A 27685-nucleotide genomic window follows, 5' to 3' on the forward strand; every position below is an offset into this window, starting at 1 on the left:
CCTATTGAGATTCTTGCTTGGGATCTCGAAGCTTTATAACACAAAAATAATAGTTACTACTGTCATTTTCTTGAAATTTCGTCTGCTCTCTCACCGTGTGATAATTTCCATTATCCCGGCGACTTCCTTTGTCTAAATATAGGCAAAACCCTACTAGTACTATGCATTAACGTCATAAATGCGGTAGCGTCATATCCTGTCGCGTTACCATCGACAACCAACACAGAAGAACACGGTACAGTGCTAGGAAAAGGAGCAGTGGAGTGAGGTTTTTTATATTATTTTCTTCGAAATTTGTTCGGTATTTGCCTCGGTGAAGGCCATGTCATGTGCAATTTCTACAAATACAAACATCGCTGATCTACATCCATGTGAATTGGGATGTTATATATTTTTGTAGCCTAGATCTATAAGTTTGCAAATAAATTTGAATAGGACTATTTTGAAAGATGTGACAAATTTGTACCGAACAAACAACCATGGTGTACACAACTTGTCTAATATGACAACAAATTCGGTTTCCTAGACCTATGGCTATGACTAAAAAATGAACCCCACTCTATCCATGACGAACATGATCTAACTGTAGGACTTTTATGGGATTAGCATGTATCAGAATTAGAAAACTTGCAATTAGTTACAACTAATTCAAATCTATTCCAGAAGGAAATAGTTACAGTAGTAATGGTAAGACGAGATGATCCCGATTCGGATAACGAGGTGTGCGAAGAGGCAGCATTGGAGGCTGCACTGGAAGCAGATAAAGCTAGATTACTGCGGCAGTTACGAGTCATGGAATCAGATAAAAGAGCTTATGCAGAAGAAACTGGAAATATCATAAGGAAACAAAAGTAAGTTAGTGTGCGACGTGTGGACAGTGACTTAGACATTTTGCTTGCTTGTCTGAAGTACTGTGTGGTTTGTTCACATCATTGGTCGTGATAAAATCTTCGGTTTTTCAATTCGCTCCAAATTTCAGTGACGAAATGACCAATATGGGCCAAGTCGGTGTTGCTCTCCTAGAGAAGGAGTCTTCGAGTTCTGATGAGACAATACCCAGACAGAGTGTGCCACGGACAGTGCACGATATATTCATAGATCCAAAATGTGTTTGCCAATGCCCCTGTCGTCGCAAAAATTTTATCTTAAACATTTAACAAGTAACTTTCAAAAGAAAAGCTGAAAACTGAATAAAAATAAAGATCTTTGAGAATTACATAACATAACTTCTGAGCAGATCAACAGATGGTGTTGTTTTCGCTCTAATAAGCAACACAACATCTTGCATTCTTATTCAGATAACAATGAAACAAATTTTATTATTCTCGTCCTGGAAATCACACATCTCGACTTATACCAGTTGCAATGCTCATAGTGGAGCTCAAATTCGACAAATGTTTTAAGAGCTCTACCACCTTTATTAATCTAGAATGAACTATGAGATCTACTTTTTGATGAAGACAAATCTGACTTTCCAGAGACATTGGGACAATTTAGTATACAATTAGAGACTTCCACGAAGCTGTCAAGTCCAGTACAACATTTTAGCTCATAAAATTCGAACCAGGGGTCTTTGACGCAGACAAAAAATTACTTTCCACAATAGCCCAAAATTCCAGCTTCTCAAATCTCCATCCGAAGAAAGCATTGATTTTGGAGTGGCATAAATAATAACAACTATTTACATTTATTTCGAACAACCGTTCCAAATCTTGTGAACCAGCATCTATTTTACAAAACAGAGGCATCAATGAACACCTCATTTTTATTTTGGAAGGCTTTTGGTACCGAGATTTAAATAAACTCTCGACCTATTTAGATTATACTTATAGGCTATTTTTCTTTATGGTGTCATTCCTACATAAAAATATAAGATAATTCTGGGTATTATACAATAGATATTATAACTGTTGTGTATCAATTTTGAGATTTTTCAGCTGGCAAAATAAATGAAAAATGAAAGTTATCTCCCTTTAATTACAGAAGTCAGATTAAGACTCTACTGAGAGAGGATAAAGAATTGGGTACAGTTCTAAAATTAGCACAGAGTGACAAGAACTGTAACCTAGATGAGAACAACACCTATATATTACAACATCTTGTCGAGTTGAAGGATGAATATGAACTTGCTGGTGAAGAAGAAAAGAAGAAAATTGCAGAATTGGATGTTGAGGTAGATTATGGCTGGGTTTCACAATTTCTAATCTGATTATTCTATTACTAAGTCAGTCTCAGTTATATTGCCATTCTGATTATAGGCAACGCAACTACCATTGTGCCAATGTTCATCAACTGGATGGTCGGTAATTCGGCTCGCCTTTGGTCGAAACTACAGAGAATTTTTTCTAGTCACAATGGCAGTTATATGCGGCAAGAATTAGCTATAATGCAGATTGTGTATAAAAAGATAAAAGTCAAAATGCAATTCGAATAATATGTGACATATTATTTTATCATTTACAAATGCAGCTTTAAATCATTAATTTCAGATTAAGAAAATGGAAAAGGAGTTAGCTCAACAAAGAAAAGCGAATGGTTCGGATACTTGTGTATCAGCTGAGATGATGATACGTAAAAGAACAAGAGTGTTGGAGAACAGATTAGGCCAGGTACAGGATGCTAGAGTCATATTAGCTTGCTCGTTATCCGACACCCAGAAACTTGTCATGCGTTCGTCTAAGAAGTATTTATTGAAGCATCAAGAAAGCTATCTCAGAAGTAATTTCCGCCAAGTTGACATACGGTGAAAAATTATTAATTGAATTTTTAAATGAGTCTTTGTTCATCAGTGGACTTAACTGGTGTCATAACTATCATGAAACTAAGTAATAATCCACCAAATTAAGCAATTTTGACATAAGCTTACAAACTTTAAGTTTGATGGTTATATCATCTTAGAGGTTCCTTTCTTTAGCCATGGCACCTGGTAAGTCCAACTGATGATCTTATGGACCAAGTTTATGTCCATTCTTCTTCATTCCTTTAAAATTTAATGATTTCGAGTCATTTCCCACAAAGTTTAAGTACTATATACTCGGTTGTTGAACCCGCGAACAGACTATCCTATTGATATTGTCATAGTGTACGTATGTAATAACCAATAAAGATATGTTTTATTTTAAGATATTCCACTGTTTTTCAGAGCACGGTTAAGTTTAACGAACAACTTGCTATCAATACCAAACAACGTAAATTAATTGACCATTCTAGACAAGAGAGAAACCTCTTTACTAGTATCTTTAATAAGTTGGACAAAGAACTTCAACAACTTAGAAAAGAAATGTCTCAATTTATTGAAGAAGCTTCACAGGCTTATGAACAGAGGTGGGTAGGTGATACTGATACATACACGTCCGTGTTTTTTAACGCTGCAGTTAGGGCAAAGTATAAGAGCTTGGGAAGGTGTGACTTTCAAAAACTTCTGATGTTGCATGAGAGTCTTTCCTTGCGTTGGCGAAGTTCCATTATAAACCTCTATAAACCTGTATTTCAGCAGCTACCCTGAGATACAATTATATGTTTGATCCTCGTATCGACCAATAAACCGACTGCTATCTGGTTGATATTTCGACCGCTTCCTGTCGACGACCAGATCCAATTTTTGCTGCGATATCTCTACCGTAGGTGCCATTAAATATAGCTATCGTCCAGATTCTCCCGGATTCAGTGGATCTGTGAATTGATGCTTGATAAAACGTTTGTTGATTTGTAGAGATGAAGCTTACAATAAAATGGTGGCACTAAAAGAACGCAGTGAGAAAGATCAAGCTCAGTATGATTTGGAAATGAAAGAATTACAAAGATTCATTGATCATGATAATAAGCTGAAAGAATTTATGATGATTAAAGCTAATGATAGAGCTGAATTCAAGGAGGAAGAAGAAGCCAAGAAAAAAAAATGTAATAAGTCTTCCGAATTGAAATGAAATCTTAAGCCTCGGATTCCTTAAAGCAACAGACATGGCATGCAAATCACGATTTGTTTGATTTTGATCACCCACGCGAATTTTTAGGGTCAAGCCGACTTTGTGTTCAATTCTTATCCAAAAATGAATGTAGACCGCCATTTTTTTGGCATTGACTTGTCTTATCTATTTCTTGCAGTGCATATGTCATACATACTGTTAAATCAGAGAGTCCAAAAGTTAACTCAATGAAAATTTTTTTATTCAAATTTACTTTATTTCGCAGCAAATCGAGATGGTGATTTAGGAGCTGAAACAGCTCAGATAGAGACGTACGAAGAAGCTGCTCAAGAAATCAGAAACATCACTGGAGAGCAGGATTTTGCAGCTATTACTTCAGAATTTCTCAGAAAAGAAAACGAAAACTTTGCCTTGTTCAGTTTTGTAAACGAGTTAAACAACGAAGTGGAAAAACTCCAAGAAGACATAAGTACAACTAAACAGGAAATACAAAGATTTGAAGAAGATGACGTCAAGATGGAAGCCGAAAGAAGAGATTTTCTGTTAGAATTTGAGGTAAGATTCTAGATGTTTTTTTGTTTATCAATATCGTTTCAGCGCTCGGCACAAATTCATGGTTGAGAAACTTCCAGTTTCATGTTAAAGCTAAACAATCTGTCAAGTAAACGGACTTTTAAATAACTTGGCCCCATGTAGTTTAACATAAAACAAATTAATTACATCAGCTGTGTCATATAGTCTTAAATGCATCTTCATCCTAATGATCATCATCATCAGCATCAGTATCTTGTAAAGGGACCTATTATCTATAAGTGCTCATGGGGTGTATCATAGTTTTTGCTTCGTCATCAGCACCAGTAACTGGTATACCTGTTAAATGATGGTGTATTATAGACTTTACTGGATGATTAGTCAAGCAGAAATGTCATTCTCATCTTCACTTCCAGATTCCTTTTTGTTGCATGACGTAAAACATTTAATCCGATGATTGCTCTCTTTCTTCACAGACGCAAAGCAAAATAGCTAAACAAGAGACAGAGCTGGCAGTATCAAGAATCAGTGAATGTTCCGATAAATTAAACAAACTAACAGAAGGAGTCAACTCTTTATTTAGTGGTTTAAAATGTGATAGCTCTGCTATCAAGGAAATGTTGGGAAGTGAAGACGGAGTTACAGAGAAAAATATCTTGCTCTACATGGGAATCATTGAACATCGTACCATGGAGTTACTGCATATAATACATTACATCGATATGAAGGTTTGTAATGAGTAGTCAACCTCATGTCGAACAATTTTTAATTGCTGCAGTGTTAAGTGTTGAACAGCAAATTCTTATAATCTCATTAATACACCAAATGTTCGGAACCGTTACAACGCAATTACACCGTGACCCGATAAAACGATTTCTGGTCTGAGAGTTTTTGGGTCACAATACAACATATACGGTAGTGAATTTTTTTTCTGGCTGAGATCCCTTTCCCGAAATCGAAATAAAATCATTTGGGTTCACCCATGGACAACTTTTCATGTGATGCATTGCGTACTATTTTTACAGAAAGCTCAACCAGAGAAAGATAGTAAAGATAGTAAAAAGAAGAAACAACAAGAAGAAGAAGCTGAAATAAAGAGAATCAGAACACCTGCTGTACCACCATTATCTATTCAAGCTCCAAGTTTAGGGTACGTATAGCGGGAAATTGTTTACATTTGTCATGCACACTAACTAATATTAATTTCAATAGTTTTACCAATATCATGCATATCATTAGAAATATCCTTTCACGATGTCATATCTTTCTATCAAAAAATATATTCGACTATGACTTGAATGTAGCCACTGAAGCTTTTCAGATTTCAAATCCTACATCCGGTTTTTCTACAATTCTACAAAAATGTACAGAATGTCGTTCCATGACATCAATAACGATAAAATTCAAGCCAAGCTTATAGATGTTAAATTGCGTCGGTAGAATCAATTAGGGTTCATCTTACGTGTTGCCTTTACTATCAATCACCCCGTCTTCATTAGACCACAAAGTGTAGAAAAGTAGGACGTAAAACTCCATTCATTTCATTTCATTTCCTGGCGCTTAAACACCACTATGCCACTGTCCAATTTCATTTCTATTGTTTAAGGCCTATGCTGTAAACTGTTGGCAATCAGACGAAAATGATCAACCTGGAAAGAGTCAAACTGATCCACCACTTTCTTTTAAAAATTGAATGTGATAATCGACATAAGCGGTCGGAATATGCAACCAACCATCTAATGAATCACATTTGGACGGGATTTTTCGTTAATGTGATTGTTTTGCTTGTTAGGATTTCTTATTGGTAGTATTTAGTCAATTTTTCTATATTTCTCGTGTGGGCCTCGAAACTTAAAAACGCCATTAGATCTTGTCTCTTAGATGAGTATATTTATATTTCAGGGACGATGATGAACCATTTGAAGAAGAACAAGACATACGTCCTTTAAGTCACGATGAACTGCGAAATATGGTCTCTAGAAAACTAAGTAAAAATCAAAATGCTAGCTCTTTGTCGCCAAATGATGTAAAAAATAAGTCTATATCCGGAACTAGCTAGGCTAGTGGCGTAAATTGTTTTGAACTCCCCAAGGCCAAATCACACACATAATTTTTTTTTCACGCACACCATTGGCAACCATACCCAATATGTCAAAATGATGGGTTTCCTAGTTTTGAGAAATAAAATCACAAATGTGATCTGCTTTTGATATATTCTTACTTTCTATACACTTTTCATATTTTTTTTACTTGTTTGATAAATTATTTTAGTATAATTGGAAAATATGTGAGTTTTATTAAGGCAAAATCAAGTAATTTTATACTCATTTGGAAGTGGACTTAATTCTTCTTAAAGCTACCGTTGCCACTGAAAATTGCCACGTTAATGTTATGGCTACACGTGACTACTTTTCAGATAATGGAACATAAAAGGAATCCAAAGGTCAAAGACAGTGCCTTTGTTTATCTACATCAAAGAGACAAATTCAATAAACGCTTGGTTCAGATCGACCATGTATTGCTTAGCTTTCCTAGTCAGGATTAGATATAAAGATTCAAACGTTATTTTTGATTTTTTTTTAACCACTGAAATTCTACATCAGAAACGTTTTATTTCGACTATCAATTAACAGGCGTTGTAAATCTGAAATGAAAAAAGAAAGTTTTAACTGATGAAATGCTTAAAGACTTTGGATATGATTAACTAATCTAAAACTGCCAGTCTGACAACAGAAAAAATTTCTTTGTACGGCAAACATATGCATGAATAGGAGGGGTTTATCACGGGATTTGAATTTTACCATGCAGCAAACTTCCAATTATATAAGAAGTTGGTTTTTTCTGGGTTGTTTCATTTGAAGAATCATCATGGATGTGCCATTAAGTCTTCACCAAATACCACTCTCAAGAGTCTTTGAAATTATTAGAAATTAACAGTTCACTTACTAGTTGAAGATAGCTTTCAAGTTCTTTATTAGTAACTGTTCCATTACCTACGATAGGTAAAAGAGATGAAATAACTTTTGACTTAAATACTAAAACTGTTAAAAAAAGATCTTCCCAATTTGTGGGCAATTCAAAGATGGCCATTACTGATTTGATTCAGAATATTATCATAATGTCCAATCTATCTATCAAGATATAATCTCAGGTCAGTCTCGTCAGGCTATTACAAACTTGAATCAAGAATGAGAAAAAGAACCAAATGCTTGATTCAATAAGCAGATCTTTCAACAACAAAAACTTTGTTACATCAGTTAAAGTCAAGAAATACATTACCATCTGTATCCAGTCTGATATTGAGGGCGAAAAGATCACTGAGATTAAGCACGTTATCTGCGTTTGTATCAAAATGGGTAAAAACGTGCTCTGCAAAGGCCTTTTCATCGTGGAATGTTTCATGCCATTGAAGAATGAATTCGTTTTTGTCGACTTCTGAATTATCTGTTTAATATAAATATTGTCATGTTATTAAAAAAGGTTTACTCAAAATCTAGAATTGGCGGAACTCGTAGAAACAAACTGGATTTATGCACCTATAAAGGAATTGTAAAGAAGTTTTCTAATGTTTTAATGATGACGTCACGAAAGGCAGAGAGCCTTAATTGTGATAAAGCATAATTATTTTGAGATAAGTGACGTCATCCAACAAAAGTTTCCAGAATGAAATACAGCGCTAGTCTCCAAATGAAGGTATATGACACCGGAAGTGACGACAGTGAAATTGGATTGGAATTCTCTAGGAAGATAAAATCAATATAGTGGACTGATTGGTGTAAATCTGAATGAAAATTCTACTTACGATTATGGTCAAAGTTGATGACAAAGTAAGCTGCTAAATCAGTAACACTTAAAATCCCATCGTTATTATGATCAGCTAGCGCTATAACTCTTGCGATAACCTGTTCTTCTGTATGTTCAGCTGAGTTGGTATGTGTACATGGTGCTGCTAAACAACTAGAAAATCAAATTTCAACAGAGGATATTATATTTTGATCTATCGTTTGCAACCCAGAGCAATATTTTCATTATATGGTTGAAAGGAGGTAAAAGGCTAATACTATGTATCGCAATTGCGCATTATTTATGCCCATTTACGCCCAGTGGACTCAAGTTCATTGGCGACACAATCGTACATGTCGAGAACTTTTTGCCAGATAGCAGACAAACCAGAACATACCCACTGATAAAACCCAAAACACAGATAAAAGCTATCATCTTGCACCAAAATATGAAACCGTCAATAAGAAAGGAATGAGCAGACTAATGCAGAGAAGAGGTGCGTCATGCTTTTTGTCAAGACAAAAATAGTTCAAATGGCCATCTGTAAAAATACATGCAAAATGGTGCAATCTTATCAACTTGTGTGATAAGGAACAGTACTTTAATACGTAAACCGAAAACCAGCATAAGGCATGGACCCTAGAAAACTTTTCACCGGATAAACTTTCCTGAAATAGCCATCAACAACGGACAATAATTGTATTCTTAGTAGACCTTTTGTGCAAAAACTTCTTGAAAACAAGGTGGTTTGACAAATGATCGGGTTTTTAAAAATTTAAATCTTTGATAGACAAATCCGATTTTGAATTAAAAATCATTTCATTCAACATTTTATTGTTCTTAGAGTAAATGAGGCGAGAGCATTTTCAGCTGTTTCCTTATAAAGAGGTGTTCGACTAAATATTCTGAATTTCTAGGTTTTGGAAGCTAAGATTGAAAACAAGTAGAACATAATTTTTACTTTTTGATCAAAGCGCACCATTTATTTTAAACAGAAAAGCTTTTGAAGACTTTGAGGGTGATATCAGGTCATCTTGAATTTCGTATAAATTTTCATAGGCACATATGGGACGTATGAACCAATGATTTTTTTCAGTACGCAACGTTTTCGACGGAACGATCTAGAAAGAAAGGAAGAAAACAGCAGGCAACTTTCTTTTATCTATTATCAAGATTTGCAAGGATTTAAATTGAAATAGTTTGACATTAGATAAGAATGCAGGGCATCAGCCAGTTCGTGTAGATATGACGTAGCATAAAGAGTGTATATATATTGGGAAACTCGCAGTTGGTCTCATTTCGGCAGAACTTCATCAGGTAAAAGTTGGAATTAAATCTTAAAAAAATCACTTTTCTTTTTCACTCTAAACTATTAGCAAAACTAAAACTTACCCGGATATCAACTTGGATCCTTTCTACTTTTTGTTTTCTATTAAACTGTTGAACTGATTCTCCATTTTTATTTACACTTGGGCCAAGTAGGTCCCCATGCAAGACATTGCAAGATTTATACTTTTTCTAGTTCGTAGTTCTCTGGGCAGTTTCAGTTACCATTTGACAATTATTGTTTTATTAGAAGTTAATTAGTTGTTTTTTGCCTTTGAATTTGAATTGAGTGCAATATACTTTATATTTCCTTTACAGGAACAAAAATGAAAGCCTTCGTCTGTTTAGCTGTCCTTCTTGTCAGGTGAGTATGCAGTAATATTTTAGATAACGTAGAAATCATTTGTTTTTAAGTTTACTGAAACTTTTAGCTGTGATACAAAAGTCTTATTGACTTAAAAACCTCTGTATTCTGGCATTGTGAAATGTCACTATTCTGAAACGTGTCATGATCAGAGTCCTGCAAACTGTATTCAATGTTCTGAGAGTTAAAATGTCAGGGTTCTGAAAGTTAAAATGTCAGTGTTCTGAAACGTTAAAATGTCAGTGTTCTGAAACGTTAAAATGTCAGTGTTCTGAAACGTTAAAATAGCAGTGTTCTGAAACTGAAAAATGTCATTTTTTGGAACGTTAAAATGTTAGTGTTTTGAATCGTTAAAATGTCTGTGTTCTGAAGCTTAAAAATGTCAGTTTTCTGGAACGTTAAAATGTCAGTGTTCTGAAACGTTAAAACGTTAGTGTTCTGAAACGTTAAAACGTTAGTGTTCTGAAAATTAAAAATATCTTTTTTTTTTGGAACGTTAAAACGTCAGTGGTCTTTAACGTTAAAATGGTCAGAAACGTGTGGTGAAACGTTAAGATGTCAGTGCTCTGAAACTTAAAAACATCACTTTTTTGAATTTCTAAAATGTCAGTTTTCAATATTGCTCAAATATAATTGCTATGCAACTGTAAAATGTCAGTGTTCTGTGTCGCTAAAATGACGTTTTCAACAACATGCAGGCGTGGTACTAGGATATTTAAACATCCATGGGCCTATTGATTGGTTACTGAAAGGGTACTGAGTACTGTAAAAAGATATTCAAACTGTTATTTGTATTGAATATTTCAGCTGTTGGGCTGAAGAAGCATGTAAACATTCCAATATTGCCCAGAAAACTGAAGAACAAGTTATAGCTGAAGTAGTTCGTGATGCTGATCATGATCGAGATGGTTCCATTACTGACCTAGATGTTGTCCAATTCTTTGTTTTCAATTTCGATCATAATAGTAAGTTTACATGATATACTCATGATATCATATGGTTACATCACTAAGTTTAATTCAGGCAAAATTTGAAGAAATAATTCATGCAAAGTCCCAGTGTTGGAATATACTATTCCTGATGAATACCCGAAGGTTGATCGCTAACAGAGCATTTGATTGGATGGAGCTGTCTTAATATCATAGTGTGAATGAAGTAGCAGAAATTATATGAAACGAGATATTGTTTGCATTTTCTTATCATGTGAGATGATTGGTGTTTGTCGTTTGAATTTAATGTTAAACCTCCTACATTGGCCCTTTCTGATATAGCTTAATAATTCTGTTTTTAGAAAATGGTGAAGTAGACAGAACAGAATTCGCCAACCAATGGCACGCAACTTACAAAGATGAAAAAGCATTCGCTGAACATGTGTTCGATCATATTGATATGAAAACTGATGGAGTTCTGAATATTGATGATATTCCTTTATTAGAAAACAGAGCCGACACTGACGGTATGTAGACTTTTTGATTATTCAGAGCATGGTTCTCTATATTTTTGGACCACAGGAATGAACGCAAAAAGGTAGCTATGATTGAGGCAAGCTGTGAGAACTCAATTTAATTAATTGGCAGCTCAGACACTATGTCATTATTGAACGAATTTACTTTATAACGCAATCTTGTATTTTAGGCAGTGGTGTCATTTCTGTATCAGAATTCCAGACATATTTAGAAGCTGTAAGTAATTTTTCTTAACCAGCCTCATGCCCAGAAATCTACACTCTCATTGAGTAACGAAAATGGAAGCTATTAAGAGTTGACTTGATATGGGAATGCTGTAACGAGGGTTTTAGGCAAAACATATCTTGTCTCAGGTTCTATACGAATTAATTATGTCACAATTCTTTACTCTAGAAACAAATAGCATAAAATAAAAATAAACTTAACATTTATAAGTTCTATATAATCATTACTTTGGATTTTTCTTTCAGATTTACGCTGCTTGTTGAGATTGTCACGTTTTTTTTTCATTATTAATAAATGAATACAAAATCTTTCTCAATGTTTTCCTTTTTACTGCATAGACTCAGCATAGTTCAACCCATCGTTTCTATGTGCATAGACACAGCATAGTTTAGCCCATCGTTTCTATGTGCAAAGGCACAGCATAGTTCAACCCATAGTTTCTATGTGCATAGACACACCATAGTTCAACCCATCGTTTCTATGTACATAGGCACAGCATAGTTCAACCCATAGTTTCTATGTACATAGACACAGCATAGTTCAACCCATAGTTTCTATGTGCATAGACACAGCATAGTTCAACCCATCGTCTTTATGTGCATAGACACACCATAGTTCAACCCAGCGTTTCTATGTACATATGTACATATTATTCAACTCTTTTCGATTGTCAACTCTCCACAAACTAGCCCAACCTGTACTCTTCATAAAATAACACCCAAATATAATCTATTATATAAATTATTTATTAATTAAAATGGAAATACTATTGAATTCAATGAAAGGAATTCATGTTATGACTTCAATTAAAACGATCTATTCTACAAAATGTACAATTTAATATTTCTAAGTTTTCTAAGATATACCCCAAATATACACTGATTCAACGATTCTTATTAAATAAATTTAAAATAAGGGAACCTAGGTTAACAAAAATTGAAAAAAGTTGATAAAAGATTTTTGGCCATCAATGATCAAATTTATCTTTTGAATATGGTAAACTTTTTGTCATGTCAATAAAATTGTTTTTTTTTTTATGAAAATATACTTCAACTACATGTATCGATACAAGTTAGATACAAGTGTCGATACAAGTAAGATACAAATGTCAATACAAGTTAGATACAAGTGTCGATACAGATATTATACAATTGTCATACTAGTCTGATACAAATGTCGATACTAGTCAGATACAACTGTCGATACAAGTTAGATTCAAGTGACGATACTTGTCTGATACAAGTGTCGATACAGAATAGATGCAAGTGTCGATACAGATCTTATACAAGTGTCGATACTAGTTAGATACAAGTGTCGATACAAGTTAGATTCAAGTGTCGATGCCAGTCTGATACAAGTGTCGATACAGAATAGATGCAAGTGTCGATACAGATGAGATGCAAGTGTCGATACAGATCTTATATAAGTGTCGATACTAGTCATATACAAGTGTCGGAGGGAGTGATATTGTAAGGTAAGTTAGTATTATATCTACACATCTACAAAATATGTTAATCGAAACAATTGGCAAGTTATTTCAGAGACAAAATATCTTAATTTGTATAAATATTCATTGGATATGAATCTTGATTTCTTTTATTTTCAATTTGTCAATACACAAGATTGGTGGATTTTCGGTCAAGTTTTGATTATTGCCAGAAGAGCATGGTGTATTAGAGCTACTGCGTACCCACGTCATCAGCTCTGACAGAATTCATAGAACAGATGAACAAATAATTAACCAAGGTCTCAGCTCAAGTTGAATTATATTAGCCACTAATGAACAAAGATTCGGTGTTTGTAAAATTCAGGGTATCAATCTGATCGGTCTGATCTGATGGATTATATTTTGGTGGAACTGAAATTACACTTGAATACCAAAAAGAAAAAACACTATCTTCAACAAGCCATCTAATATGGTTAATTGTCCGATGTGTGTAAATAAAGTATCACATTAGCATTATAAAATTTGTCTTTAAACTATACCGGATACAGCCATCGACTTTAGAGGTACCTAGGCCCAGAATCCCCACAGGAAAACCGCAACGGTCATCAATATTATAGCATTGACATTCAAGACCCTACTCCAGAAAGAAGATTCATAAATAGACGTCTGTTTCATCTCGATGATCTTCTTCTCTTCCACTGTAGGTTCATTGTCTTCATTCATTTTCTCAATACCACAGATCCATTGGAATGCTTTCTTATGACATGGTAGGGAATCATAGTCGTCTGCAATGAAAAATTAGATTTAAATTTCAAAAGAGAATGCTTTTGAGCATTTGAATTAATCGTTACCTATTTCTACCCTGCCAAGTGATCTTGGTTTGACTGGTTTTAAATTTCTTATGATGCAAGCAATTAGTATTTGGAATAAATGGAGCAGTATTTCTATCTTTTCATTTCTAAAGTTTTAATATACGTACCGTCTGTGAAGATTTTCTCTTTGGGTTTCTGGGGCTCGTTCGCCTTCTCCTCTTCATCGATATCAACTCGCTCTTGAGTATTGAATCTATCCCAGAATGTTAGTCTGTGCAGCTGAAAGAATTAAGTAAATGGAAGACGTGAAACTTATTATATGGACCAATGGAACATGCAGTGTTTAACACCATCTGTTGGTTAGTTAGTGTCATTAGATGGAGTGTGTATCACATTTCATGAAAGGTACCACTGTATTCAACCATCTCATGATTTGGACCGGTGTTGAAGCAGATCATGGTTACTCTTTTGGAAACACCAGATGAATCCATTACTATACAACTTTAACTCTCGTTTTTTATTGCTCCATAGCCGTAACATTTTTTTAATGATGTAAAAATCGCGTTCACGGTGTGTAACGAAACATAAATATTTTGGTCAATGGTTCTGGATATCGGTAAACTATGACGGGCACCACCTATACAGCAATGATCAAAAAGAGCCTATATATAGCCTATGAGGTTAAGAGTGAGCTTAACTGTATACTTACATATTTATCTGGAATAGGTGCAGTCAATACACTAATAATCCATGTTACAATGACCACAATACCAAATAATATGATACCAAAATGTAAGTAATGGACTTTCTTGATAATATCTGGACGCGTATCTTTATCTTCTTCACCACAAGGAAGCGGGTCATAAGAGAATTCCCATCCAAATCTGATTAATCCGACCACTAATCCTGCCATGAGACCCCAGAAAGCTCCCTGAAAAATACATTGGCTTTACCAGAACCTGCTTTATATCATTCGAAAAATCATTTGGTGAAAAGGTAAGCCATCATCTTTGTCTTACATGCTAAATCAAAAATCTTCAAAAATGTAAGAACAAAGACACAAATGCGACCAAAACCAAATTTGCACATAGAGTTAAACGATTTAGTTTTGATAATAACATTTTATCATCTGTAGATTGTCCTATTTTACTATTTTGATATTAATTTTGCACAATACCACACACTGTTTGTAACCGGTGTAACCAATTACGGCAAAAAATAAATACTTATTCGTTATATTTTGGACTTTTAAGGTCTTTTCCTTTTCTCTTTGAAATAGATACCTGAGACATTTAAATAACATATATATGAACTTACCAGTTCATTTGTGCGTTTCCAGAAAACAGCCAAAACATAAACTGCACAGACTGGTGGTGCCAAGTAGCTAGTTATAGACTGTATATAATGGAACAGTTCTGATATATTTTGTACAATAGGAATCCAGGCTATGCTTACACCTACTAATATCAACACACAAACTCTGAAATAAAGATATAAATATTTTGATACCAATACGATTCGTTGCTGAAATGTGTTTTCGTTAATTCCATGGAATGTGTTCTCATAGTTTATGATTTGATGTAACCACAAAGTTCTGCCTTGTGGGTCTACATTTCTCTACCTACAGCACAATCATTATTAGACTGTCATATCTTATGAGAAAGAATTTGAGTTGGTATTACATTCATTTGAATCTGGTTACCTTCCAACGATCATAAGTTCAACTTCTGTAGCATTGGTTCGGATTCTTCTCCAAATATCCATAGTAAAGATTGTACTACTACTGTTAAATATAGAGGTGAGTGACGAGATCAGAGCTGACATCATTACAGCCAACATCAGTCCTCTTAACCCAGCAGGCATTATCTCTAACACCAGAGTAGGGTAAGCAATGTTGGTACATCCTGCTCGACTCTTACATACTTCATAACATACATCAGGATCAGCACAACCAACAGTATCTGAAATGTTTGGGAAAGAAAATGCTTAATCAACATCTTTCTAAAGATGACTATTCTGTATCAGTTAGACCTTCAGTTTTTGGTTTTTTACATAATTTTGGGATATTTTTGTCAATAACCATGAATCTGTGGATAGTACAAATTTTCAACCCAAAAGTTTGAGTCACACATCGATACAAAGTGTGGTCTTTTTAAAAACTATTGTTGATTTTTGTTCAAGGATACGTGTTTACTGCTTCTTTCTTTTAGGCGAAGAACAACAAGATGTATTGAAGAAAGGGAAATAATCACACAAAGTCATCTGCTCTACGTTCAATTTGCAAAAACTAACATAGCGGTTAACTGACCCCTTCTACGTAGTAAAATGGCAAAACGTTTTTTTGAACTGTTTCATAAAAATAGACGCTTGAACCGATGCAGAAATTGGCGTGTTTTAATGGCTCAAGTGATCAAAAAATTGAAAGAACTCACTTGGGAAAAGAATTCTTGAGATCATACCAGGAAATACGATAAGGAAAAGTGGTAAAAATTTCAAATAACCAGCAAGGATTGTACCGGCTTTAGCGTTGGAAATATTCTTAGCTGCAAGTGCTCTTTGTACAATGACCTGAAACAAGAATCGTTCTTTCAGGAAATGTTATTCACTACGTGTCCTTTGTTCTGTACACTCTTAAGGACTTTTGAAATCTAAATCAACATGATCGTAAGACTCATAGCTATCTGAACATTGATTTGATGAGATACATCACTTGTGATGTAATTCACAAGACCAATGTATCTCTGCCATCCCAAAGGAGTACATTTTAAAGGTTAAGTCACGAAAGTCGTGCTTCAGGAAACGAAACACTATTTCCACCACTAGTGTTCTAATGAGGATTTTAATCATATTCAACATATATATACAGTAACAGATGAATCTTATTTCTATCGAAACGAGTTTGCTCCTCGAAATTGAGACTCACCTGATCAGAACACCAATACCAAATAGACGAAATGGTCAATCCAAAAAAGATTCCTGGCCACGGTAAAGATCCATCATCAGCTGCTCGAATAAAATTCATTGCGTTGGCTGGTGGTTTTCCACAATCTGTATAGCTGTAGTTGTTGTTCAATCCAATATTTGCCTTAGTTGTATTTGGCCAAGCTTCAAAGTATTCCTTTACCAGATTCTCATATCCACCAACTTTAACGAAACCTGGATGGAGAGTACAAAATATAAGGAATATGATATAGATAAAAACAGTGGCGGAGCCAAGGGTTGGGGGTGTCAGAGGGGGCAGGCTCCTCGCAGCCCTGAAAGCATGTTTTTCGGGCAAAAATCTCGTAACTAGTTTAGAAATTCGGGAAATCTCAGATATTTCGTAAGCCCCCACCCCTCGGACATAAACCTGACTCCGCCACTGCATAATTATACAAAAATGACAAAACACATTAAAAGTGGACTCTTTGAAAGAGATAATGATTTGTTATCAGGTATTTCGGAATGGTAAGCAAGCACTGTGACGTAGTTGTTATGGTTGGTTTCCATCTAAGCCATGAGGTGATATCAAGAAAGCTTATATAAATTAGTTCACTTTAAGAGTTAAAGATTTCTAAAGAGGAACAATGGAAACATACTTACTCATTATCATAAGAATAAAACCACCAACTAACATGATAACTGTTTGTATGAAATCTGTCCAGATTACAGCAGTCAGACCGCCTGAAAAACATAAAAACACAAATAATAAGGACCAACAGTATGTATACTATGTGAAAGTTTTACTGGCACTGGTAACATTGTTGCGTGACGCAGTATGGGACCATATCATATTTTAACACACAATTTTATTGTCGAATCTCACACCATCGGACAAAAATTTGAAATGGCAGCAAATCTTATCTTCATTAAAGGCACCGGAAACTGAAAATACGTCTGGGCTATCTAGACTTGCGCCAAAATCAAAATCCCACCAACAACCATCAAGCACACTCTCAAATCATTAGACGCCGTAGGATCATAGATCTGAATTTGAAATGATAAAACTGACTCGCTCTTCAAACAGTCATACCTACCTCCAATAGTAAAAAGAGCAGCCACTGCTAATAAAATAATGACAGCTACATATAAATTAAGCTCTGGCAAAGCTTGGGTCAAGAATATAGCTCCAGAATATAAATCAGCCTGTAAAAAAAGAGCGTCTTCGACTAAAGGGAATCTTCATTCACTCAGTCAAATATCATTTGTCCTGTCGTAGCTGTCCAACTGTGCTTTGAACATAGTAATTTTATTATATTCCTCCATGGTTTTGAACAGTCTTCTGTGGTCGAAATGCCACTCTGATCTTTGGTGGTGTGCAAAAAGCTGGTGGAGAGGTCATATCTCCTAGTTTTTTTACTCGACCACAAGTTAACAAGGGGACAGATTATCCAGGAACAATTATTGCCAATATTAACAAGACTAAGTTAAATACAGGTTGATTGAATGAATCCTAAGAAACGACGCTGTTTGTAAAAATATTTGTAAGTATGGAGATGTTCAAAATACTTACGGATATTTTGGTGAAAACATATAGAAGCAGAGCCAATACTGAGAGATAAATTCTGATTCTCTGTCCACCAAATCTCTTCCTTAGATATTCTGGCATGGTATATACCTTTAATATAACATTATTGCTATTATCAATGAACGAACATCATTCAACCTAGATGGCAGCCTCCAAATGAAATGCTTTGGCGCTCGTCTTTAATGTATAGTAGGATTCACCCAGAAAATGAAGTATCACGCCCGTTCAGCACGAACTAGTAAGTGAATGTTTTTATATGTAATGTCAATTGAATCTTTTGAACTTCGGTTGATTGAAGTAAAACTTGACCCCCCTTGCCATAAGTTCATAATTTGCCACATTTGTCGCATGTTTATCCGACAGAAGCAATGTTATTGTATTTATCAATATAAAAGAATTTCAGGAAACTTTGAAATTAAGCTTTGCTACTTACTCCAGCAGCTGTGTAAACTGGGACAAAAATCCATCCTAAAATCATCAATATGAAAATAGCCTGAAAAAAAGTAAGAAAGTGAGCATTAAGGGAATATAGTTTTGTTACACTATAGCCTGATATAATGTTTGGACCCACAGAATCCCATGCTGCATGCGCCCATTTGTTGTAGGCAGATATGCAGGATTAAAGTAAGCTCGTTTCATGTTTTATATACAATCCACAATTTGAACCACTATTCCCATCAACTAATACGAAAATCTTTGACTTGACACTATTTCTTTCAAGACATTACATATTTGAGACATGGTTCCATCAACAAAAGCTAGTTGCTTTGTTGTAATATCATAGCAACTATACCGGATGTACCTACATTTAATTCAAAAACCGCAATACCAATACCACCAGCTGCCCCAGAGCCAGCTAATCCTACAAAATGTCCACTTCCAATATTACTAGCAAATAAAGATGCTCCAATCTGAAATTAGAAAGTAATAAGTATCCTCAAAGATTTTTTGTGGAAATACATATATTGTACTCGTCAATTTACTATTTCGTCATTCAGTTGATATTTTATCACGTAATGTAACCGTTATTCTTTAATTCTGTTGTGGGGAAATGCAATAGTCTCCCGTTTAAAAATTATTGGAAGCAATACAATAGCAATGACTTCTTCATTAGCTACTATTAGCATATAATTTATACTGGGATATTCAAGTGCCTCTGTATTTTCATTTTAGTAGTAAGAGAAAAATGAGCAACTGGAACTAAATGCTCAGGTCGCCCAGCAAATGATCAGTTCCTCCTAGATGCCGCCAGTTGCACTCATATTCTGATTTAAAGCGTAAGGTAGACATTGAACACCACTCAAGAAGTCCCAAAATGAGATTGTAGTACAATCTTTTAAAATGTTTGGTGGTAAACCCTTTAACGTTTAAACATTGACTTGGTGGATAAATGCACAAACTTGAGAAAGATAGTACCAGTTTTAAAATTGTGTGTAGGATGACTGATAAGGGAACTTTGTGAGTATGAATATCAAGTATATACTATATATGTTAATATGTCAATGTCCCCTTTTCTCTTCACAAATTATAACTTACATAAGCCAGGATACAATTTCATTATTTACATTGATTTAACATACAAGGTCAATGAAACTAAAAGCTTCAAGGTCGTTTTAGTACGTATGACCTAAGCTAAGCTAAGTATGCCCCGAAATTCGCACATTGCTCATTCCACTGTTAAAAAATCCATTAAGTACACGATATGACTGAAGTACCGATTAGATTTCCAGATAAGAAGTTTTCACTTTATATAATTGCGAAAACGGATAATACCGATAGGCCCAAAAGAACAGAAGATTGCAGTTACAGATCTTGTATCTTGTATCGTGTAGATTAATGATTATAATAATGAGGAAACTGAAACACAAAGCATTTAAACTCACCGGGATCCAATGCATACTTCTTCCAGCTAAGAAAAAACCATTGATACTTCCTCGATTTCGACATGATGACTGAAAAATAAAAGATATCCATCAAATATTAAATCAAGTCAATGGAAATGTTCATAGCATGATAGCCTTGTAGTAAAGTATTCACTATTTATGCTGGTGGTATCTGTATTTGTCTGTATTCTTATTAAGTGTTTCATTTCTAAGGGTGTCAATGCCTCCTCAGTCTTCTTGTGAATATAAATGTTGTTTTGATAATGATATATCTAATTGATGTGAGTTATCGCGACTTTCTTAGATTTCACAGTACTGATCTGATTTTTTACGCTGGTGCAGATTTGCAGAAATACAGAAATAAGCCATGGTCACATGGCATTTCATTATCTCATTAAGTTTGATGTAAAACAACAAAAATCGTTTTATTATAAATTTACTCGACCTCGGATGAAAGTAATTATCACTATTGAGTGATGAAAATCTTTGAATGAAGAATAATTTACGGTGCCATGATCCTGTGGACAAACAGTACAAGGATGATATATCGATTCCCAATCCTCCTTGAACACATTCTTCTAATTCGTCCTTTCATAATTATTTTGATATGAAACTGAATCTTTATTCAATAAATCAATATATTATGGCTCAAAAGATTGGGAGATTGTCAGCTTCTCTTACACTTCTCTGATTTCCACACTGACATGGAAGAAGCGTCTAGTCCTTCGGATGTGGCAAAAGACCGACATGTGCTGGGCTGTTCACGTTAAAGATCCCTCGACAGTTCGAAATCGAAAAATAAGAGGTTGAAGCAATTGTTCTGGAAAAATTGTCCGCAGTGCATAGCGTTTTCATTAGCCCGATTAGGTGTAGAATAGAAGGACATAAAACTCCATTCATCTAATTTCTCTCCCACTTCTTATTCCGATGGTACTCCATGAACAGTATTGTGAACTCATCATTGCAGCAAATACAATAGAGCTACATGTTTTACGCAGGTTCTTCATTCTGAGGTTCAAGTTTTACCCAGGTTTTTTTCTGAGGTACAAGTCTTACATTTGAAGGACGGTTGAATGGGTTTAAGAGCGTCTGTCTTGTAATATTTTATAAGTGTTGAAGAAAGATCATCTGCTACTGACAATTTAGTTTGTAAGATTCAAAATCAATCTGCGCCGATCGTAACGAAACACAACTCGTCATATGTCGTGAACGATTGATATGTACGATGTGTTCAATACAAAAATATATACCCTTATTTTTCCTGTAAACTTTTCACTGGTCATCGTTAAGATACAACGTAAATAAATTTTTTTTTTTAAGGTGATTTTAAAAATTAAAAACTATATTTTTAGAGCGTAATTTTTGTATCGTTCAATACTAAATGTAGAATTAGATATTCCTAATGTTTCTGAAAATTACAGGAACGTTTAAACACATCACATAGGAGGTAATATCGATTGATCCTTCAACATATTTACCTATTATTTAATTAGGAAACAGTGTATAGGTCGAATGATGGTCTGGGACTCGTTTTTACAGAGTTCAGAAAACCCTCTTTCGAGGGTTTTCTACACTCTGTAAAAACTATTATTATCCTATACATTTATGGCTGATCCTTTCTTTCAAAATAGTTTTTATTGTTAGCTAGTTAAGAATTTGCAGGTAAAGACTTTTTGTCAGAGTCATATATGTCATAGATTGCTCTTGGGAGTGCAAAGTCTGGTTGTTTTTTTTTTACAATATCATGTTGTACAACGCATACGAATTTTGTGTAAATTGCATTTATCCTGTTAAGGATAGGGGTAACTGCCGTTGAGGTCTGATTAAAAAACATAAATAGAGCTATATTTTCACGGGCAGTAGTTTTAGGAGTCGGCCAAGTTGAGGTCAGACTATTATTATTAAAGAAAATTTCTTTTCTATAAAAAACACATTCTTCCCAAAATATAGTTCAACTAGCGATACGGATCACTGATCCAACAAACTGTATACAAGTATATAGAAAAAAATAGACAAATACAATACATGTACATGAATCAAGATTAATGATTAAAAAAGTATGAAAGAAAAATGCAAACATGCAAGAAATCGAGAAAATATGCGGTACATGTGTGTATCAAATAACAGTTTATACAGTTTATAATTATCAAAAAATTCAAATATGTATTCAGTAAACAGTACAGATCGATTGTCGTTAAAGCCTTGAGGGTAGTCTTAATGGAATTTCAATGTAATAATCTGTCTTATAATCTTCAGTATTATTTAGTATCTTTACCAAATTTCAGTCCTATCTTTATTGTTTTAACTTGATCACATTTCAGTCCTATCTTTATTATCTTTATCTAATTTCAGTCCTATCTTTATGAAGTATCTTTATCACATTTCAGTCCTATCTTTATGAAGTATCTCTATCGAATTTCAGTCCCACCAAAGTCCCAGTTTGTTATTGAAATGTCAATTCTTTTTTTTTTTTTTTTCCGATTTTTACACACCTTCCTGAGCTTAGACTACAATAGTTGCAGCACCCATTCAACATTCACGAACCTTAGATATAGGCGACGATGTGCATAAATATATTTTGGATCTTTGTTGCAAAACCGGAAGTGCCACAGTTCAATATGTGCAAGAACAGAAAATCGGCTCTAGAAGTCGTATTTTTCGGTCGATTTTCTTTGGGTTTGCATTTTTGGAAACTACTGTTAAAATCCGAAAGATTAGCAATTTCAAAATTTCAAAATTCGAAAATTTGTCGCAGACATTTTTTTTGCAAAATTTTGCATTTTTTCAATTGTTTTGCTTTTTGTCTGATTAATCTGAAAAAAATTGAGTAAAGACAGTTTAAGAAAGGAAACAAAATGGTACAGTCAAATTTTCAACTACACTTCCGGTTTAAACAGGAAATCGATTTTCACTTCCGGTTGAATGACTTCCAATGTAATTTGTAGAGGTCAAAAAATTTTATGCTGATAGGTAGACAAAGTTATAACAAAAAAACGAAGAAAAAAAAACTTTGGACTGCTCTAGCACGTGACCTAATTAACTTAGAGGGTTAATTTTTTCGGATTCTTAATGTGCTTTTCAAGTTCTTTCCAGCGATATATAACAATGGTTTTTTAAAGCAAAATTGAAATTCGGGAATTTTTCAAATTTGAGTTTTTTTTTTACAATATTTCAGTCTCTTTGAGCTTGGTGTGTATATATCTTATGACCTATTTGATGTAGAACATTAAACTTGGAACACAAGAAGACAAGTTGAATATGAATTAACCTACGACAAAAAAGTTGAGGTGGGCGTGGCACATCCGGGTTGAATTACTAATTGTTTACATTTTTGGGAAGGGGCATAACTCGCATAGGATACATTTGTTCAAAAAGGAACTTTGCACACAATTACCCCATTATTTTGGCCAGTTTGTGTTAATAGATCAATTGTTTCAGCTTTATAGTTCCAAAAAAGGAACGGGTTTTGAAATTTCCATATTTTCAATTTTCTATTTTGACCTTTATTGACATTTGTTGACCTATTTCTTTTGACTTGTATGATGTAGAAGCTTTGAATTTGGAACACAATATAACATTCAGAATACCAATTAACCTATGCAAAAGTAATTGAGGTGGGCGTGGCACATCCGGGTTAAATTACTTATTATTGACATTTTTGGCAAGGCACATAACTCGCGACGTATACATTTGTTCAAAATGGAACTTTGCATACAATTACTTCATCTGTTGAGCCACGTTGTCTTAGAAGTTCGATTGTTTCAGCTTTATAGTTCAAAAAAAGGAACAGGTTTGGAAAATTCAAAATTTTCAATTTTTGACCTTGACCTTTTTTTACCCTGACTTTTGTAGGATCAAAGGTCATCTATTTATACTTTTATATTTGCTGTCTCAACTTTCGATTGTATAGCCGGATATATTTCAAAATTTTGATGACTTGTATCTTGTAACCTTGACTTTTGTTGACCGTCTCCTTTTCAATGTCAAATGTCTTTGACCTTGGCTATCTTCTGATACTTTCATTTGTGAGGTCTGTCTACTTCCGGTATAACATTCTTCCAAAGAATTAAAACTTCGCAACTTTAGATTGTTCTTGCACGTGATGTAATTATCGTAGAAGGTTGATTTTTTCAGAGTCTTTTGCATTTTGCTACATTTGCAAAGTCCCACTCTGTACCACGTGTGGCTCTAGTTGTTTTATCTTTATCATATTTCAGTCCTATCTTTATAAAGTATCTATATCGAATATCAGTCCTATCTTTATGATAGTGTCTCTATAAAATTTCAGTCATATCTTTATGATAGCATCTTTACCAAATTCCATTCCTTTCTTTATTATAATATCCTTACCAAATTTCAGTTCAGTCTTAATGATTGCATCTGTATAAAATTTCAATCCTATCTTTATGATAGAATCTTTATCAAATTCCAGTCCAAACCTTTTTGATAGCATCTTAAACAAATCTCAATCCCACCTTATTGATAGTATATGTATCTAAGTTCAGTGATATCTTTCTGTAAAGATACTATCACATAGATATCATTGAACTTCAGTAAGATACAATCTTTGCGATATTGTCTTAACTCTAGTTCAGTGATATATTTGTGATAGTGTCTTTACGGGAATTCGATCCTATCCTCGTGATAGTGTCTTTACTTGAATTAAATCTTATCTTTGTGATAGTGTCTCTACGGGAATTCGATCTTATCTTTGTGATAGTATCTTTACGGGAATTCGATCTTATCTTTGTGATAGTGTCTTTACGGGAATTCGATCTTATCCTCGTGACAGTGTCTTTACTGGAATTAAATCTTATCTTTGTGATAGTGTCTCTACGGGAATTCGATCTTATCTTTGTGATGGGGTCTCTACGGGAATTCGATCTTATCTTGTGATAGTGTCTTTACGGGAATTCGATCTTATCCTCGTGATAGTGTCTTTACCGGAGTTCAATGATATTTTTTTTTACATAATGTCTTCACCGGAATTCAATAATGTCTTTGTAATAGTGTCTTTACCTGATTTTCGGTTAAAGTTTTAAGCGAATTGTTTTAGAGAGTTAGTGCACCCATAATTAGTTTATTTATCACACATGCATGCTGTCAATAAGCTATTGTATGTGAACTATATCATGGAAAAGGTGATATAATTATATATCTATTATTTGTTCTATATTCTATGACCCGTAATACGTTATGGTTGACGGTCTTACGGGGTGTGAATGATAATGTATTCCTCTTGAGGTACAAAGTTGTTTGGTGGGTTTGAATTGTTAAAAGCTTAAAATAGGAATGCATTGAATTAGATTGTTGACTAATGTAAATACTATTTCTCTGTTTGAGTTCTCCAGACTTCGCATTAACTAATTTGATAAGTACACATCTCAAACATGACCGGGGCTTTACAGCTTCAATGACAATATTTTTTCAATGGGTATTGTTTATTTTTTCAAATTATATTTTTGGCTATTCGAATTCATTGTATAAATAATAGCCTAAATCCGATGGGAAAATTGAAGATAGGTAAGGTTGGGGGCCAAGGAAACCAATTGGCCTGATGGTCCAGAGCTGCTCAAGCCGTCCCTAAACCTTGATCATTAAGTGTGTTTATCAGAATTGAATAATCGTTTAAGTCAATATCAACTTTTATGTAACTCTTTGTCCTTTGGTTAAAGATACTTAAGTCTTTTTATGGCCTATGAAGAGACATAAACGCCCATAACGTCCCCATGTGTGAAAGGAAAAATCCATAGCTATACGAGAACGGCACTGACTTGACAGTTCCTACGAAACATATCCGAGAACAATATCAGAATTTTCCATACATTTATGCTTCAAGTTTTTTTTTTTTCATTTTTCTGATTTCACAACAATCGAAAATATTACATTGGTGTCGAGTTATCAAAACGATATGGTGGTAGTTTGTATCTAACCCATCCCCAAACAGGCATATTCATATCACTCATAAATACAAAAGGTTCAAGTAATTGACTTAAAAATTTGAATTTTTTACGACGACATATTTTGAGTTAATCATTGATAAAGCCGATTAAAATATATAGCCAATAAATAACAAATGAATTATGACTTTGTAATATCTGTACACAACACACCTTGTATGTACAGGAAACTATTCATTTGTTGCGCAGTTGTGATTTACTTCTCATAAATAAACACTTATTTGGTAACTTTTGAACGAATTATGCATAATGATAAACGTACAAACTATAATAAATCCATTTTATATCGAAATCTCTTCAAATATGAGTATTCGAACAGCTTAACAGAAAAAATCTAGAAATTATATAAAAACTTAATACTTTTGGCTGTCAAAAGGTTTGTAGATGAAATGAAGGGTGTTTTATGTCCTACTCTTCAGCACCTAATAGGCCTAATGAAGACAAGTAACGCCATGCAGTGTGAAATGATGGTAATTTCGTACAGACAGTGGCAATAGCCTTTTTCGATTTCCAACGGTCGAGAGATCTTTAACTTACTTTGTAGTAATTTCTACAACTGAATGAAATGTCAAATTGATAGAAAAGAAGAGAAGGACTTACTATTATTCCCACAGCAATAACAGCTACAAAATAACCCACAATAACTAAAATATCTCCCCAATGGAGTCTTGAGCCTTCTACATCCATTATCCAATATTTTTCAAATCACAATAATATCAAATTAACGCTAAAATTATGCGATTATGAATAAAACATATTCGAACAAGACTAATATTGAAACCACTGTCACAGCTGTATATTTCGTTATGTTGTACACCCTCTTTGAAGGGTTCAAAATTATATACGCTGAAAAATACCTAGTACACGATACAGGTGACGGTTTGATATGATTGATAATGAAGATTGTCACCGACAGTCTTGAATTTATCTCGTCCTACCAAATTAAAGGTAATACAATCTACCTTACTGACTCAGTCCGTTTGGTGTATAAAGGGCCACGACTGAAGATGCAGAAATCTAAGTTGTTAATCGTTCTGCTCTGATAAACTTTAATTGAAAAACAAATAAATAATTGACATTCAGCTATGTTAAAACCAACAGTCTGAGATATTAAGGATTGCAAAGTGACCTGATGACCGAACTGTCAAAATATACCTGAAATATTTTTATGATACGAGCTAAAAATTGAACGCGTTTTCAAGAACAAAGGCTATAACTCATACTAAATCTTTTCAATTTTTCTGAGTTTCAATAGAGTTCATCCTTGGGTGGTTACAAACAATCATACCAGGTTTCGTCAAAATCAGTCAAGAATTGTGCCTTCTAGAGTTTTTACGACGGACGGACTTGGGTGATGGCAATATACCCCCCCCCCCCCCCCCCCCCCTCTTTTCATGTGGGCGTATGAAGAGGGATGTCCTATTTCAGTGATGACGCGTCACTCTGGCTTTTTAA

The 27685-nt window shown here is 34.3% G+C and overlaps 4 protein-coding genes across 4 annotated transcripts; 2 read left to right on the forward strand and 2 right to left on the reverse strand.

Moving 5' to 3' along the window:
* Positions 1-684: 684 nt before the first annotated feature.
* On the forward strand, positions 685-5200 carry LOTGIDRAFT_104391 (hypothetical protein; the record flags this gene model as incomplete). The annotated part of the gene is made up of 7 exons (XM_009053355.1): positions 685-851; positions 1984-2173; positions 2490-2609; positions 3143-3324; positions 3713-3900; positions 4216-4481; positions 4934-5200. The coding sequence occupies 7 exons, from the start codon at positions 685-687 to the stop codon at positions 5198-5200; spliced, it is 1380 nt and encodes a 459-aa protein (XP_009051603.1).
* A 1838-nt stretch (positions 5201-7038) lies between these two features.
* Positions 7039-8713, reverse strand: LOTGIDRAFT_152847 (hypothetical protein). The gene is made up of 5 exons (XM_009053356.1): positions 8638-8713; positions 8260-8414; positions 7737-7901; positions 7404-7450; positions 7039-7101 (listed from the first exon to the last, which is right to left on the reverse strand). The coding sequence occupies exons 1-5, from the start codon at positions 8673-8675 to the stop codon at positions 7084-7086; spliced, it is 423 nt and encodes a 140-aa protein (XP_009051604.1). The 5' UTR covers positions 8676-8713; the 3' UTR covers positions 7039-7083.
* An 824-nt stretch (positions 8714-9537) lies between these two features.
* LOTGIDRAFT_228325 (hypothetical protein) lies at positions 9538-11932 on the forward strand. The gene is made up of 6 exons (XM_009053357.1): positions 9538-9557; positions 9885-9930; positions 10738-10895; positions 11222-11386; positions 11566-11612; positions 11867-11932. Exons 2-6 carry the CDS (start codon positions 9893-9895, stop codon positions 11882-11884), a joined length of 426 nt encoding a protein of 141 aa, XP_009051605.1. The 5' UTR covers positions 9538-9557; positions 9885-9892; the 3' UTR covers positions 11885-11932.
* A 414-nt stretch (positions 11933-12346) lies between these two features.
* LOTGIDRAFT_203052 (hypothetical protein) lies at positions 12347-27104 on the reverse strand. The gene is made up of 14 exons (XM_009053358.1): positions 26831-27104; positions 20271-20339; positions 19194-19298; positions 18821-18880; positions 18373-18477; positions 17897-18005; positions 17463-17543; positions 16804-17036; positions 16313-16448; positions 15583-15841; positions 15198-15360; positions 14590-14811; positions 14048-14159; positions 12347-13853 (listed from the first exon to the last, which is right to left on the reverse strand). The coding sequence occupies exons 1-14, from the start codon at positions 26915-26917 to the stop codon at positions 13636-13638; spliced, it is 1959 nt and encodes a 652-aa protein (XP_009051606.1). The 5' UTR covers positions 26918-27104; the 3' UTR covers positions 12347-13635.
* Between the last annotated feature and the right edge of the window lie 581 nt (positions 27105-27685).

This window comes from Lottia gigantea (assembly GCF_000327385.1).
Source record: "Lottia gigantea unplaced genomic scaffold LOTGIsca_2, whole genome shotgun sequence".
In the NCBI taxonomy this organism is placed as follows: Eukaryota; Metazoa; Mollusca; class Gastropoda; family Lottiidae; genus Lottia; species Lottia gigantea.

Bases quoted from the DNA above. Each gene is read 5' to 3' on its own strand.
- LOTGIDRAFT_152847 (XM_009053356.1), bottom strand. From the start codon at position 8,675: ATGATAGCTTTTATCTGTGTTTTGGGTTTTATCAGTGG. The intron at 7,902-8,259 runs GTAAGTAGAATT...TATATTAAACAG, and splicing joins CATCAACTTTGACCATAATC to ATAATTCAGAAGTCGACAAA. The intron at 7,451-7,736 runs GTAATGTATTTC...TACCTATCGTAG, and splicing joins TATCAGACTGGATACAGATG to GTAATGGAACAGTTACTAAT.
- LOTGIDRAFT_228325 (XM_009053357.1), top strand. From the start codon at position 9,893: ATGAAAGCCTTCGTCTGTTTAGCTGTCCTTCTTGTCAG. The intron at 10,896-11,221 runs GTAAGTTTACAT...TTCTGTTTTTAG, and splicing joins TTTCAATTTCGATCATAATA to AAAATGGTGAAGTAGACAGA. The intron at 11,387-11,565 runs GTATGTAGACTT...CTTGTATTTTAG, and splicing joins AAACAGAGCCGACACTGACG to GCAGTGGTGTCATTTCTGTA.
- LOTGIDRAFT_203052 (XM_009053358.1), bottom strand. From the start codon at position 26,917: ATGGATGTAGAAGGCTCAAGACTCCATTGGGGAGATATTTTAGTTATT. The intron at 17,037-17,462 runs GTAAGTATGTTT...CTCTCCATCCAG, and splicing joins TTTTATTCTTATGATAATGA to GTTTCGTTAAAGTTGGTGGA. The intron at 15,842-16,312 runs GTGAGTTCTTTC...CAAACATTTCAG, and splicing joins CTCAAGAATTCTTTTCCCAA to ATACTGTTGGTTGTGCTGAT.